Here is a 15,660-nt window from a genome sequence, read left to right as displayed (position 1 = left end):
TTCTTTTTTTTTTTGAAAATTTAGAGCGTGACAAGAACTAACATTAAGGAATGAAGAGACCGATAGGTAATCTGAACGAGCTCATATGCATGTATGCTTATTTTCCTTCCATGAGCACATCTGGATGTAACGGTATTGGAAGGCAAAAACTGTTACGTATCCGACATAATACGTTATGTAGCAGCCAATTTTTAAATCCCTATAGGATCCTTCTTTTGCACACCAAATTAACACGCTCGGGACACGTGGCATACAATCGTACTACATATCATTTTATAACCAAAACAATATGGCAAAATCCAAACAATCTTAAAAGTTCAAATTATCGAGGTTGAAGACAATAAACTTTGGCACTGAGTGAATGGCTTCGGCGGTGGAGTCGATGTCTTCTCTCAAATAAAAATAATTCCTATAAAAATAATTCCTCGGAATGCAAATAATTGGATACCGAAGAATCCGAATTTATTCCATACACGTGAGTTCTATGATGCATTAATTCTTTAGATTTGAGTATTTCGAATGACTCCGAACTCATCTATGCTCCAATCAAGATTGCCATTCTAACACCCGGCACTTCTTGTCACATAATGGTACAGCTGAGCCGTGAAGATGCGTTCAATGCAGTGTTAAACACGTTCAACCCTATTTCAGCCGCTTTGTACGCAAAATTCCCCAATTTCTGAAAATATAATCACATAAGCATTACGAACATGCAACACTGCAAGAAATTGCAACCATGAATATGAAGCTTGAGACCAGATTTTTTTTGAAAAATACACCAGCGGAAATTTCACAAATGAACGTATTAATGTGCCATTAATGCATGAAAAATAGGAGCCATGACTTTTAAACTAACAATTTGGACAATTTCTCTTTTATGTATTTGGAAAAGCGAAGATGAGTTTTGGTTAATAATAGAACGAAACAGGAACAAATATAACGAGAACAAAGACAAAACAATTAATGGCATCACAACCGCCCAAGGCAAACATCCCGACTAGGTCGGCACCTAAGCCTCGGACATTCACCTGTGTGCCAGCCCTGTCTCAGAGATAAAGAGGTTGCGAAGGGACCAACACAAAGGAAAAAGTGAAAAACATAAGCTGCACAAAGTATACATAGACCACACGAAAAACAGCAAGGAAACAAAGCAATAAGAACAAGAAAGAAACCGAGATCAAATTCATCAAGAGCATTGCACCCTTCAGATTTTCGCTCTCTATTGTTCAATTATCAAAGCAATTTCTCTTAACCCGTACATTCAAGTAGCACCAACTTCAATAATCGAAGTTCTACTCCTAAACGCATTATATGGTGAAAAAAAAAAAAGAGTATTGTCAAAGTTATTGTAGAATTTAGATTTAAAAAAAAAGTTATTGTAAAAATAGTACTCAAGACATCTTGTCATTTAAAGTGTCGGCTATAATATTTTGAGAATGGCGTAGTGTTTTAACACCATTCGTTAGTAAATAAGGCGATATAAATTGTTATAAAATCAGTGACGCGTAAGGTTTCTACTAGTATAACACTCATGCTTATAATGCAAGATCCGAAACGGTACCCGGGATTATTCCGGTACCGATGCGTACTGTACCAATAAAAGAAACGGTACTTTTACTAGTATGGTACTTATTCAGAACATTGGTACAATGTAATGTTCAGGGCCTAAGCTAAATTAACAAGCCCAAAAGGAAAAACACTCCGAGTTGGCAAAAGGGTACTCACTGGTTTGGGTCGTTCATAACGAACAACAGCATTTGTTGTGAATGTTGGATCAAGTTCAGTAATGGTAACAGATGAGCTTGGCTGCAACAAAACACAATCAAACAACCACTGTAAAGGCCAACATCCCTGAACAAAGCTATATATACACAGATACATTGACATAATGAAATACAAAATTTAATAGATCTACAAATTCATTATTTGGCTCCAATAATGAGAAAACCATTAGAAAAATAACAAGACATTAAGAAAAAAAAAAAGAAATTTCGACTTTCTGAATGGAGCATTAGATATGTGTTTTAATTTCTGGAAAGTTATTTGAGTAGTCCAGAAATACTACTCCTACTATATTTGTGGTAACCCCCGGTAGATGAAAAACCATAGCATGATAGCATGCAAAATGTGAATCACCATGATTTTTGTATGTAAAAAAAAATACTACCAAATTTTAGTGTATTTTTTTAGTCCAGAGCCGCCTCGGGAATCACTCCTATTCTTTCCCGGAAGGGTACAGGCAGTAGGTACTCTAAAGTGGGCCACTTGAGTCTTTGACCCTACTAAATTGAAAAATTGCTTAAAATGTCCATAGATTTTACCCCCTCCATCCCATTCTTTTATTATTTATATTTTTTACAATTTTAAAAACTTTGTATTATATAAACTTATCGAGATCTATTAAACAAAATTCATATAGTATATTTTTCAAGATCCACATTAAAATATATAGATAAAAGATATAAAAGAGACAAACAGAATAATTGACAATGAAAATAGGACGGAGTGAGTATTGATTTTGACATAGTTAACCACATAAAATATCTAAAATTTCTCTTAAGAACCCATCAAAATTATGAGGTGTGACATATTAATATGTCTCTAGCATTTTCCTTATCTATATCAAACTCAACCATACGTACGTGTTAGGGACTCCGATTAGAAGCAGTTTGTTGATCCAATTGTCCATAAATTTTCATAAATTCTGGCTCCGCCCATGCTTCTACTTTCATCACAAAAGGGTCATTAATTGTTTCTCGCCTACAAATGTTCGTTACGTGATTTGCTGGTGGTAACATGTGAACAACATTGCCGTACAGGATACTCGATGGGGCAGTACTATTGAATAATTAACCTTTAATTCCTTGCTTCAAATATTACCTTGTGCTGGTTCGAATAAGTAGCAATCCCTTGCATTCTCCTGGCTTCCAACAAAGCATAGTTATCCAAGAACTGGACATGCTCATGAAGAAAAAGTTCATCATCGTAACACTCTGGACAAACGCAAAACGAGTTGTGGCCATTTTCGAAGCATTTTTTGCAAGCGAAATACATTCCCGGAATAAACTTATCGCACCCACTACAAAACGGCCTCCCACTTTTGATTACGTAGTAAAGAGCCATAACTTCCATGAATTCTAGGTTTCCACTCCCATCTTCGTCCAGTTCTTTGAAGAAATGGCGATTGCTCATTTTCGTGTGGCCTTCCTGCCGCATAAAACATAGAAATTCATGGAGACTCACCTTCCCGTCGTTGTTGTTGTCGAGTGAATTGAAAAAATTGTGTGCTGCTTGTTTGATGTCTGGTGAGCTTTTACTATAGTAGAGTCTAGCAGTCTTGACCAAATCCTCCATTATGGCCTAAACAAAAAATGAGAAACAAAATTCAGCTCCGATTATTTTGAAGAGTTTTTTTTTTTTTTTTTTGGATATTTCAATTATTCTAAGGCTTTTTTGATCATTATATTCCAGGCGCCAATTAATTTCAGGAGTCCTATTGAGCCATCCAGGAGAAGGAGGCTTAATTAATCAGAGCTGGGCCCGAATAAATTAGCCCTATAGAAGCTGATAGAACATGATGAGTTTTGTATCTGAGACTTTAGAGCATCTCCAACCTTAGCTTCAAATTTGAGGATGCCAATATTTTTTGAAGGTTATGTGACAATATGACATGTTGAATTTGGTATATATCTTCAAGATGCTGACTTCAACCAAAATGTCAAATTTATTATTTCATGAAGTTTTGGAGAGTAAAGTAATCAAAGATTAATTTTGACATCAATGTCAAATTTGACATGAGAGATGGAATGCCAAATAATACATAAACATTTGACATTTTGATTGAACTTGCTTCTCATGCCAATGCTTCCATTCGGCATGCCATGTCATATTTGTTATCCATGGTCTAGAGTCTTAGATTCAAAACCTCATGTTCTGTCAGCTCCTATAGGGCCAATTTATTTGGGCCCGGCTTTGATTTATTAAGCCTCCTTCTACTAGATTGCTGGATAGGACTCCGGATATTAATCGGCGCACGTAATAGATTGATCAAAACAGCTAGTACGAGCAAATTTCTAAAGTCAGACTTTGATCACCAGGCTAACACCTGCAGTTAATTTTGTACTGATTGTTCAAGAAATTGATTCCATACAGCTGGTTTAATTTAACGTAGTAATTGTTCAAGAAATTGCATCGGGAGCACCGAATAGTTTTTCCGAGGAGGAGGATCGGGAGACTTTTCAGCGCCCCGCATAGTCACATGGCCATGACAGGCTCCTCCGCCATTACACTAGGGGTCTGATTATTGGATGCGGGATGAGTTTTAAATCTACTCGGTATTACTTATGAAGGGATTACTTATGAAGGGAGGACGAAATAGTATGAGTATTACTTATGAAGGATGAGCTCATATATTAATGTGATTTTTATGGAGGGTAGATAAAAAATTAGTTGGTTTGAATGAGGTTTTAAAAAAAAAAAGAGATAAAATAATACTTTGTTTGGATGAGAGATAAAATGAGAGAATAAGGTTATTTTGTAGCTGTAATAGAGGGGTATTATTTGGGCCTCCTCCGGGGAATAATATGTGGACATCTCGAAACCGATTCATAAATAATACTCCCAACAGTGACATGGCCAAAACTCATCCGGGTGTGAATTGTGTTGCCAAACCAAGACAAATGTATCACATTGGGGCCTTATTAACGAGGTGGGTTCATAAGCTCTGTCAATACGATTATGAATCAATGCCTCACGTAAGAGGATCCGGATCTTTTGTGAGGATTTGTCTATGAGGATCGTGTGAGGGTTTTAATAAGGAGCTGACAACACATTATTGAAGAGATCCAACGGCTCACAGCAGTCCTTCCTTTTTTTCCATCCAAATGACACCGTTTTAGGGGATAAAAGTTAACGGAGAGAAAACCCAATCGTTCTTCTCCGTTCACGACGATTCCACAAGAAACTGTTCTCAACCCCTCTCTCCCGACATCGATCATTACCTCTTCCTCTGTTCTACCATGATTTGTGCTCCACGGTAGAGTAGTTGTCGACTTTAACGATGTGTATATTCAGCAAAAGTCCCAAATTGTTTTCTTTCTTTTGGTCCGTTCCTGGCCTCTTCTTCCTCTCTGGATCTGATTTTCATCTAGCCAAAAACTTCCAAATTAAAGTTGGAGATCTTCTTAGCAGAGGCAATCTTCTTCTTCCTCTACTTAGTTTTTTCTAATAAGTATAAAGAGATATTAAGGAGTTCTAGAAAGAATGCCAGATGCCGGAGCGGAGTGGAGCGGAGCAAAACGAGTGGAGCGAAGCGCAATGAATAAGTCCTAGGGCACGTTTGAGTTCAAGTGTGACAAATATCCTAAACCGGGACACATGAAAAAAGACTGTCCGCAGAGGGGAAATGGAACTGACTGGAAGAAGAAGAGAAAGGTAGGGGAGCGGAAAGATGGATCATCAATTTCTGCATACGTTGTGGAGCGGGAATCAGATGATGGTGATATACTTTCGATCTCAGCTGGTCCGAATGACATGGCAAACTCGTGGATTCTGGATTCAGAATGTTCGTTTCACGTGTCTCCTAACAAGGATTGGTTCCACGCCTATAGGTCAGTGGATTGTGGTAATGTTCTTGTGGGTAACGATGCATCGTATAAAGTCATAGGAATAGGCATAATAAAGATCAGAATGTTTGATGGTGTTGTGAGAACTTTGGGGGATGTTAGACATGTTTCAGATTTGAGAAAAATTTTGATTTTGTTGGGAACCCTAGACTCTAACGGCTGTGGATATAAAACAGAAGGTGGAGTTATGAGGGTAATGAAGGGGCCCATGGTGATTTTGAAGGGTACCAAGGTTCCTGGAAATATTTACAGGTTGGTAGAGAGTGTAGTTGTAGGTGGAGCTGCTGTCACTACAACGGATGATACTGATGATACTATGCTTTGGCATATGCGGTTGCGACATATAGGAAAGCATGGGATGTTAGAGCTACCAAAGAGGAATTTGCTAAAAGGGATTAAATCGTGTAAATTGAATTTCTACAAGTTTTGTGTTCTGGGAAAATAGTATAAGGTTCAGTTTTGGAATGCAACTCACAGAATGAAGGAATTCTTGACTATGTTCATTCAAATGTTTGGGGGCCAGTGAAGGTAGTTTCGAAAGGAGGATCTTTGTATTTCTTGACCTTTATCGATGATTTTTCAATGAAAGTTTAGGTGTACTTCATGAAACACAAGTCTGAAGTGTGGAAAACTGAAGTGGGAAACCAGACAGGGAAAAAGATCAAGTGCCTCAGGACTGATAATGGAAAGAAATTCAAGAATGGACCTTTTGGAAGTTTCGTGAGGAACACGGGATTCAGCGACACTTTACAGTTCGGAAGACACCTCAGCAGAATGAGGTGGCAGAAATGATGAACATAACCATAGCAGAAAGGGCACGGTGTTCGAGATTGAATACGGGACTTCCGAAGTCTTTTTGGGCAGAAGCAGTGAGTATGGCATGCTTTGTTATAAACAGGTCATCTAGTGCTGCATTGGATGTGAAAGTACCTGAGGAGATTCAGACAGAGAAAGAGGTTGACTACTCAAGGTTGAGAATATTTAGGTGTCCGGCTTATGTTCATGTTCTCAGTGATGAGAGGTCAAAGCTTGATGCGAAGTCCAGACAGTGTATCTTTCTTGGCTATGAGAAATAGGTAAAAGGTACAAGCTTTGGAATCTAGAGACAAAGAAGGTGGTGATTAGTAGGGATGCAGTATTTGATGAGGACTCTATGGTCAAGGCACATCAAAAGGTTCAAAATTCTGAGTCAAAGGAAGTGAATAACAGACAGCATCGCATACAGATTGAGCTGAAAATTTTTGATATAGGTGATACTCAGCCAAATGAATAGCTTGATCAGCAGCAACAGGAAAGTCTGGTTGCTGGGAGAATCAAGCATACTATCAAGCCACCAGTGAGGTATGAGTTTGAGGACTTGGTTTCTTATGCATTGACTACCAGTGGAGATCCATCTACTTTTCAGAATGCTATCACGAGTTCTGAAAGGGACAGATAAATGGAAGCCATGGTGGAGGAAATGAAGTCTTTGCATAAGAATAAGACTTGAGAGTTGAAAGAATTGCCCAAGGAAAAGAAGTCAGTGAGTTGTAAGTGGGTATACAAACGGAAAGAGACAGCAACAGAAAAAGAGAGAAAAGTTCAAGGCTCGGTTAGTGGCAAAGGGGTATTCACAGAGGAAGGGGATTGATTTTGATGATGTCTTTTCTCCAATGGTGAGGCATACGTCAATCAAGGTTGTTTTGGCATTGGTAGCTAGCTATGATCTGGAAATAGAGCAGATGGATGTGAAAATGGCATTCCTTCATGGTGATTTCGAGGAAGTCATATACATTGAGCAGCTTGAAGGGTTCAAAAAGCCAGAGACTGAGCATCTTGTTTGTAAGTTGAAGAAGTCACTTTATGGGTTGAAACAGTTTCCAAGACAATGGTACAAGAGGTTTAACTCTTTCATGATACGGATTGGGTATACACGCTGTGAGTATGATTGTTGCGTTTATGTTAAAAGTCTTGGTGATGGTCCTTATATTTTCTTGCTTTTTTATGTGGATGATATGCTGATTACTGTAAGGAGTATGGTTGAGGTAAACAGGTTGAAGTCTTTGTTGGCTAAAGAGTTTAACATGAACGATTTGGGAGCGGCTAGAAAGATACTTGGGATGGAGAGTAGCAGAGATAGGTCAGCTAATAAGTTGTGGTTATCTCAAAAGAATTATGTTGTGAAAGTGTTGGAGAGGTTTAGTATGGATAATGTCAAACCGGTCAGCACTTCATTGGCAAGTCATTTCAGATTATCTTCAGCTCAGTGTCCGGTGTCAGTGAAGAAATTGAGGATATGTCAAGGGTGCCTTATGCAAGTGCCGTGGGTTACTTAATGTATGCAATGGTTTGTACAAGACCCGATTTGGTACATGCAATTAGCACAGTCAGCAAGTACATGGCTAATCCAGGCAAAGAGCATTGAAAGGCAATCAAGTGGATATTCAAATTCTTGAGAGGTATTTTGGATCGTGGGATTATGTTTGGTAGGCAACAAGATCATATTTCAGTTGTGGGGTATGTGGATGCAGATTATGCTGGGGGTTTGGATGACAGAAGGTCTACAACTGGTTATGTGTTTACACTTATGGGTGGGCCTATTAGTTGGAGATCCATGGTACAACTTCTGGTGGCTCTAGGGGTGTAAATGAGTCGAGCCGAGCCGAGCTTCCGTGAGCTTGAGCTCGGCTCGTTTGCTTAACGAGCCAAAAATTCGAGCTCGAGCCTTAACGATCCGAACTTAGTCATATACTAAACGAGCCTTTTTAATCGAGTCAAGCCTCCCTTAACGAGCCAAGCTTTTGTCGAACGAGCCGAACTCCACTCGGCTCGTTTACTAAACGAGCAGAATACTCGAGCTTGAGCTCGACTCGTTTACTAAACGAGCCGAGTCGAGCCGAGTCTTAATGAGCCAAGCTCGCGAGCTATTTGGTTCATTTACAGCTCTAGGTGACTCTATCTACTATTGACTTTGAGTATATGGTGGTGATTGAGGCTACTAAGGAAGCATTGTGGTTAAAAGGGTTTGTTAAGGAGCTTGACATAGATCAAGGTGGAGTTCAGTTGCATTGTGACAGTCAGAGTGCCATTTATTTGGCAAAGCATCAAGTGTATCATGCTCGAACCAAGCATATCGACGTGAGGTTTTACAAAGTGAGAGAAAGGTATACACTTTTGAGAATGCGGCTGATATGTTGACAAAGACAGTTACTGCAGACAAGTTTGAGCATCGTTTGGACTTGGTTAATGTCTACAGGTGCTACGAAAAGGGAGGCATCCCCCCAACCCACTGGATGGTAATGCTTATCATCTGAAAGGGCGATAGTATATTCGCCAAGGTGGAGATTTTAGAATTGTGGCTCATATGTTAAGTATGAAGAGATACTAAAGAGTTCTAGAAAGAAGGCAGATAGCGAAGCGAAGCAAAACAAGTGAAGCGCAGCGGAGCGATGGCATCGTACATTGGTATTTTTGGGATACAGACAAAATACCAGGTTAGGATTAGATTAGAGTAGATATAAATACTTTAAGTTGTAAACTCTATTTAATACTGTGATAATAAGAGCAGCAGCCACTCTCACTCCCATGGACGTACCTAATATTGGGGAACCATTTGTATATTTTTGTGTTCATTTCTTTACTGTTTTATACTCGTAAATCGTACGTGCATGTCGATCCTAACAAAGTTAAAGTTAGGTTTTTTGTTTTCTCCTTTTTCTGTTTCCAATCTATGAAGCAGAAAACATTAGTGGATTTTTCCAGTCTACACAGTGATGAATCAATAAACAGAAATGCAAAGAACTTTGGATTGGACGAATTTTCGGCTGAATTAGACTGACTTGTTTTTTCTTTGTTTGATGGGAGACTAGGATTGGATGAATTGAGAAGAGACGACTTGGAGCGAAACGGAGAAGAAATGACTGGGGTTTTTCTCCGTTAGACTTTCACCCCCTAAAATGCCGTCGTTTGGATGTGAAAGAAAGGACCGATGTGAGCCGTCGGATCTCTTCAATAATGTGTTGTCAACTACTTATTAAAACCCTCACATGATCCTCACAGATGATCCGGATCCCATGTAAGCACATGATGCATTAATGGTGATTATTCTATTTTCACGCTCCCCGGCCAGTCCTATGTGATATTTCTACGCGGACTGACGAGCGACAAGTGGTATATATATGCAGTTGGGACCAACTTTGGACATATGCTACGATGCGGCAGTTGGGACATAGTACTTAGGGCCGGCTTTAAGTATACACTCCAAAGTTTATCTAATTTGTGAGGCTCCCAAATAGTTGATGCCCTTAGTACGTATAGGCATAAAATTAGTAGTAAAATTTCCAATAAAATTAACTTAGGCCAAAAAATGGCTGTAAAGATGTAATTGAAATGAATTTTTTTTTTTACTCGGCCAAAGTCAGCATTTTGTTAGATAAACACCTTAGAGAAATTGAACCACGGATGCCATTAAGCCAAAAAAGCCTCTTGGAAAAATAGAATTAGTTGTAAGAAGAAATAGTTTGACCGATATGATATGAATAGCTTGCACATTTTGGTTAAAAATAATATATCAGTAAGAATATCCATACTAACATATTCAATATAAAAATAATTCTAAAGTTAGCAATGTTAGTTAAAAAAAAATTGCTCACAATGGCATAACAAAACTTAGCAACTCCTTAACTACTAATCAAATTTTGGCTTTTGAATAACTAACTCGCAATCTTTTTTCTTCGGATAATCAAATTTAACAAAAACCACACTCTCTCTATTTCCTTTCTTTCTCTCTTCTCCCATCAATATCAATGCAGCCATACACTTACATTTGCTTGCACCTCTGTTTATTTCTCTATACTAAAAGTGAGTTTTTGATTACACATGAACCATTGTGGGGATTCGCATTGTTAATATTAGCAATTCCTGTAAAGGATAACAAAAAAATAAGATAGCATGTTTTGACTATCCAATTTTTATTATGACGTCAGAGATACCCTGAATTGCTTCCTTCTGATCATAAATTAAGCTATTTCTTCACTAAGAGGAGATTTGAACAATTTCAAGAATATGAGATTTTGAAAATTTTAAGATGATTTAATTAAACAAATGGATCTGGAAATAAGTAAATAAGAGATAAAAATTAAAAGTGCATAAGGCATTTAAAGAAGAGAAATATTACCGAAAATTGTAAATTAGACGAAGGATTTAACTTCTTTGATCAACCCCGGATATTTCCTTCAAAGTACAAACTTGGCGGATAAGCACGATTCTGCTGTAAAAGAACTTTCCTCGACTAATGCTTCGACGACTTGGATTAGGAAGAAAGGGTTTTTCAGTATGTTTCGGAATATGGAAAGTGGATTTAAGCAATGGTTTCTTTTTTTTTGAATTTTTCTAGTCTATTTATGAGGATTGGATTTTTGTTTTTGGAGAATGGAAAGGCTAGAACAAGACTTCAAAGAGAAAATAGTTTTCGTTTTTTGGGAATTTGATTTTGGTTTTAGGGACTCTTGGTAAGTTAATTTATGAGTTGTGTGGAATCCTAAAGCTTAGGGTCCTTTTATAGCCGTGGGAGAAGCTTCCTACAGAATTCCCACCAAAATCCAAGAGCTTAATTATGACTATGTAATCGTAGCTAACCCATATTAACGAGCTAACCAAAATTAAGTGTGTCCAATCTGATTCAAGGACAAGTTCAATAATGAAAAAGAATTGTGCTATTTTATAACTTAGGGAGTCCGGACCAAGTTATGCACACCTCTATTAAATTTTTATAATCTCGTGTCACTTGTTTACTAGATCATCCATGCATGCATCTTTTAGTTTTAAGTTATTATTTTCGTTGTCAATCTTTTAGTACATGCTCTTAGAGAGAGGAGATAAAGTACTGCAAGAGGTTAAAGAAATTATTCTTTATTCTTTACCTTCGCAACAGTGGCTCGTTGAAAGTGCCGAGGCTTTTTGGTAAATGTATAATACCTAAGCTGATCCCTAGGCTGCTGTAGGGGTTATTTTAACACTTGGTTCTCTACTTTACCCAAAAAAGTAAGATATACATAATCTGGTGCTGTTGCCCTAAGCGATTGAAAACTGACACGAATATCAAAAAAGAAATAAAGAAAATTGGACGAAGGGAATATATCATATATGATATAGAGTCCTTGATGAACCTTGTAGTAACATTTATTTAATCATTAGCTCATAGATAGACAATAGGCTTGGTTGAACATAACTTTTTGAAATGGACTTATAGCTTCTATTCGGTTTCAAATGGGGGTGCAGTGTGCAATTCGTGTATGTCTGAATTTCTCCTCAAAGATCTGATCCATTCATATAGTAGGGCTCATCGAATAATATATAGTTTCATGTGCATTTTGGTCAAGACACTTTAGTTGTAGCATTTCCTTGTGTTGGAGGTGCGGGTGTTTTTGATGTTTTTGGGTAGGGGCACATAAGTTGTGTCACACCTCAGCCACACCCCTCTCACATACAGGTTGAACCACGGTGTGGCACAACTGATATGCCTCTAGCATTTTTGTTTTGGGTTGTGTGTTCCCAGAATTTTCGCCATATATCTCTTGCCTTTACCTGTACCAGCGCGACATCGTCCTTGATCAGAACCAACTTATAAAATTCATGGGATCGAGAATTCAACTGAGAATATAAGTGCATGGTACTATTGGAAGATTTCGTTACGCAAGGACTACCCAACTTATAAAATTCATGGAAGATTTTTGGGTGCCGAGCGGCCATCACGTGATGTCCGAGCAGCGAATCCAGCCATCCAACACACTTTTTGATGGCCCAGATGCGCTGCTCGGGCACCACGTGGGCATGGCCACGTGGTACCCACCCGGCACCCACTAATTTCGCATTGAAATAGTCTAAATCTCCCGTTTTCATTTCATTATTTAATTGAAATCGATCGTTTGGCCTCCAATATCATTTTCCACAAAATTAGGTCCCACTTATGTCGTACCAAAGAAGGGCTTCGTAAAGTCTTTGTGAAGTCCACTAAAAGTACAAAACAAAATATCCCAATCCCACATGGAATGAGCTGTACTGTAACTGTGACATATACGTCTTTTTTGTTTTTTGAGGACATAATCAACTTTGAGTCAACAACAAGTTTTGAACCACAATTTTGGTTCTCAACCACATATATTGAGAAGAGGAATGACTCTATTTCGATTTATGCATAAAATTTTGGTTCTTAACTGGTAACAAAACCACCTTTTGGCAAAATTTGGTGACCAAACAGTCTATTCTTTCTGAATGCCCATGTAAAATTTTGAAAATCTGTTATTGGAAAACTCTGCCCTTGATTTGTTTGTTTTGTAGATATATAACAGTTCTGAATTTTTGTTGCATTTTGCCTTCTAATTAGCTCAGCCGGGACTCAAGTCGTCTAAGTCTGGGTTCAGCTCGACGCATAGAAATTTGGACTTCTGTTTTGTTTAGCCTCGATCAGGTCAACCCATGTTTGTTTGGGCTTAAATGAACGTAGAGAATAATCTAGTTTGAACATGTTTTGACTAATTGGGATGACTCTTTTTTTTTTTTTTTCTTTCAATCCTGAGATGAATTTGGACGTTGTTTTGGATGTTTTCTTATTGGTCTAGGCTGTCTAGGACGACGTGAGTGAAACGAAATCGGTAATAATTGGCTTTTGAGGAGATATAGGCTATAGCTTAGCTTCCTCAATTAAAGGTTGAATTTCTAAGTTCCTTAATTAAGCTATAGCTTAATTAGCTTCCAAATTTTCTACTATAGTTCTTTTCTAGTTTCATTTGTTCGGCGAAGAGGAAATTTTATGCAAACTTGACAAGGTTAGCTAGCTCGTGAGATCGATGATAAATGGGTAGAGAATTACTAGGGAAACTAAACGGGATTAAGCCTCCCAAAGTAGGACTAATCTTCACCAATTCATCCCCTGGTTGTCCCCATGTGAGGCGTTGGCCTCAAGCCTTTTAATTGGAATATCTATCTTTCCTATTGGGAAGGCCTTCATTTACTTGGTGGCATGGAATTCCATTCCATTCTCGATCATTCTGATCTTGCCATGTTAAGAAAAGAGAAATGATGTATTACTGTTTGTCGTCAAACCATAACTTAGTACGCCACGCATAACAAGAAAAATACGCATAATAAGGAAATCTAGACTAACTAGGAAACATAATAATCTGCCTAAACTAAAAACAAAATAATAAAGCTTAGAAAATATGACAATATAATATTTTCTAATATTATGTTAACACTATCTTTTGGTTGAAACTAACATTTGTGAGACTGAATAAGAGAATTTTGGTTGGGAGATTGCGACTGGGTTTCGATGAAACAACTTGTAATTTTGGTCCTTACCAAAATAAAACAAAAAAAAAATCTAGTAATTTTGTTGAGTTTTGTAGGGTTTGATTTGGCTACATATATATAGCTGTTTAATTGAACTATTCTTCTCTTCGTATTACTACTTGAATGCTTCTCACGTTTGCTTGACCGTGAAATAGGGTAGTTTATTTTGGAGTTTTCTCCAATATTTATGAGGTGGGTGGCCCAGACCAAGACTCCCCGAGTCAAGATTAGCTGTCTGACACATTAAGGAGGCATCATTTCATGTCGTATTCCCGTGAGTTAGCCAGAGCTCTATTGTAGTGCATTGGATTTTGTCTCCCCCTTCCCTTTGCGTATGTGTGTTTGTGTACAATCGATCTGATAGGAAAGTTTGAGAAAGAAACAAAGCATGGAGACGGAAAATGAAGGGATTCTTTTCACATATCTTAAAAGTTTATGAACATTACCCACATTCTTATTAATTAGTTAGTGCTTATACAAGTAGCTTTGTTGATTTTGTTAAAATGTTGGGAAGATGATTGGTTCCTCGTTGTATTCTAACCTGATAAAAAATGAGGTAGATTTCTAAATCAATAAAAATTCTATGTGTAATATGGATCTTATTTGATAAAGCTCAATTAGTTCTGTTAGACTTTGTTTTCAAAATCACATAAATCATTATATATTTTGAGATATAAGCAATTGAAAATTGACACGAACTCTTAAAAAGGATTGTTAAATGGGGACGATGGGAGTATAATTTAGAGTGCATATGTATCATTATTTGAGTGGGATAGGAAAAAATGAGAGTGAGAGAGGAGAGCACTGGGATTTAGATTTGAGCCGTCGATTATAGAGATGAACGGCCGAATCGAACACTTGGCACAGCTGCCAAGCACCCCATCTCCCACTTCAAGGGGGTCACCCCACTGATGTGTATGAGTGTTTGAGACACTGCAAAAATTGTGAGGAGAAATGTGACTTTGTAAATGTGTTTGTGTGGTGGAGTACAGTAGATCAATCTCTCTCCTTCCATCGGATATCAGGGCACGGGTGATGGGCCAAAATTTCAACGAACTGATCACCTCTTTGCAAATTAAATGCCCAGAAATTAAAAATGAACTCCATTGTCGATTATTGCGGCCCATTCCTACGATGCAAATCTTCTTAATTTGAATGTGTGAGAGGGCTCAGATGTCTATCAATGTCCACAACATTGTGAAAAAGGTCCCTGCAGGAGAGGGGGCAAAGAATAACAAGAAGTTGTCCGGTGAGATTGAGGTAGGGGAACAATAAAGATCATTCCACGAGGAGAACGAGCTACGAAAGAGAACAACTTGTGCTTGTTCCAAGTGAGAGAAGAAGACAACAAGTGGTTCCCAATCGACGCAAGAAAATGTGAGCCTTCTGTATTTTTAATAGCCCCGATTTATCATGGTGTAACGGTATCGATCAGAGGCAAAAAGTAATAATAATAAATACAGTAACGATTTTGCTAACCATTGTTACTAATACCCTTCGTTCGGGCACCAAATTAACACGCGTGGGACAAGTCGCATGCGTCTTGGCCAGAATTAGCATATACTGAGGATGATACAGTAGTACAGATTGATAACCAAAACAATTCCGAAAATCCAAATACAGTCTTAAAAGTTGAAATTATTCAAGTTGAAGGCAACTAATAAACCTCAGCACCGAGCGAATGTCTTTGGCCTTACAGTAGATGTCT

The 15,660-nt window shown here is 38.0% G+C and overlaps 1 protein-coding gene across 1 annotated transcript; it reads right to left on the bottom strand.

The window, feature by feature from the left end:
• Positions 1-246: 246 nt before the first annotated feature.
• LOC131317621 (uncharacterized) lies at positions 247-11,232 on the bottom strand. Its single transcript, XM_058347152.1, has 4 exons — positions 10,780-11,232; positions 2,881-3,360; positions 1,726-1,806; positions 247-679 (listed from the first exon to the last, which is right to left on the bottom strand). The coding sequence occupies exons 2-4, from the start codon at positions 3,352-3,354 to the stop codon at positions 581-583; spliced, it is 654 nt and encodes a 217-aa protein (XP_058203135.1). The 5' UTR covers positions 3,355-3,360; positions 10,780-11,232; the 3' UTR covers positions 247-580.
• Between the last annotated feature and the right edge of the window lie 4,428 nt (positions 11,233-15,660).

The sequence above is a fragment of the Rhododendron vialii genome, chromosome 2a (assembly GCF_030253575.1).
Source record: "Rhododendron vialii isolate Sample 1 chromosome 2a, ASM3025357v1".
NCBI classification, from domain to species: Eukaryota; Viridiplantae; Streptophyta; class Magnoliopsida; order Ericales; family Ericaceae; genus Rhododendron; species Rhododendron vialii.
This window is presented reverse-complemented; position numbering and strand designations above follow the sequence as displayed.